Consider the following 602-nt stretch of genomic DNA (forward strand, 5'->3'; position numbering starts at 1 on the left):
TTATTTATAATTTATTAGTTATAAATTTATAAATAATAAACTATCTATATTTTATTAATTATAAATTTAAGCCAAATTCCAATGCTTCTCAACGCATTGGAATTCTGCCTGCTTATTGAACTTTGGAATTTCCTTCTCTTGCCTGTGCTAAGCAGATGAGTCAATGAGAAGCAGACACGTGGATGGTTTGGTGCACAGATTGACAAGCTCTGCACTGACATCTTCCACCATGCTAAGCCTCTGTGGCAGATTTTTTAATGAGGCTTGAGTTTCATTTTAGTTAGTAAGGTAGACGCTCCAACCCTGGGGTGGAGGTGCTAATAGTTTCACAGAAACCAGAATGTATACAGCGTGCCTGATTGATATGAATTAATAAATGATCTCCGATACGGCTCAATATGATTAAATACCAGGAATTTCAGGGTTCAACACCCAGAGGTTCTGTATTCCTCCACCGGGTGAAGGATGGGACTAGAAAAATAGTCCTGATCTGTGCGGTTCCTATGAGGAAGCTGCTGAGTGGCTGCGGCTTGATGAGGTCCCTCGTCTCTTTTTCAACAAAAGTTTGATCTGCAATGAAGAGAAATCACAAGGTCACGTTC

The 602-nt window shown here is 39.7% G+C and overlaps 1 protein-coding gene across 1 annotated transcript in view; it reads right to left on the bottom strand.

Moving 5' to 3' along the window:
- Nucleotides 1-501: 501 nt before the first annotated feature.
- The window catches only part of NFKBID (NFKB inhibitor delta), a 17,789-nt gene continuing 17,688 nt past the window's right edge, over nt 502-602 (bottom strand). Inside the window, exon 13 of the mRNA XM_018570730.1 lies at nt 502-570. Coding sequence (XP_018426232.1) covers nt 502-570 — 69 coding nt within the window. The remainder of the gene's footprint in view (nt 571-602) is intronic.

The sequence above is a fragment of the Nanorana parkeri genome, unplaced genomic scaffold (genome assembly GCF_000935625.1).
Source record: "Nanorana parkeri isolate BGI_ZX_2015 unplaced genomic scaffold, ASM93562v1 scaffold1586, whole genome shotgun sequence".
Taxonomy (NCBI): Eukaryota; Metazoa; Chordata; class Amphibia; order Anura; family Dicroglossidae; genus Nanorana; species Nanorana parkeri.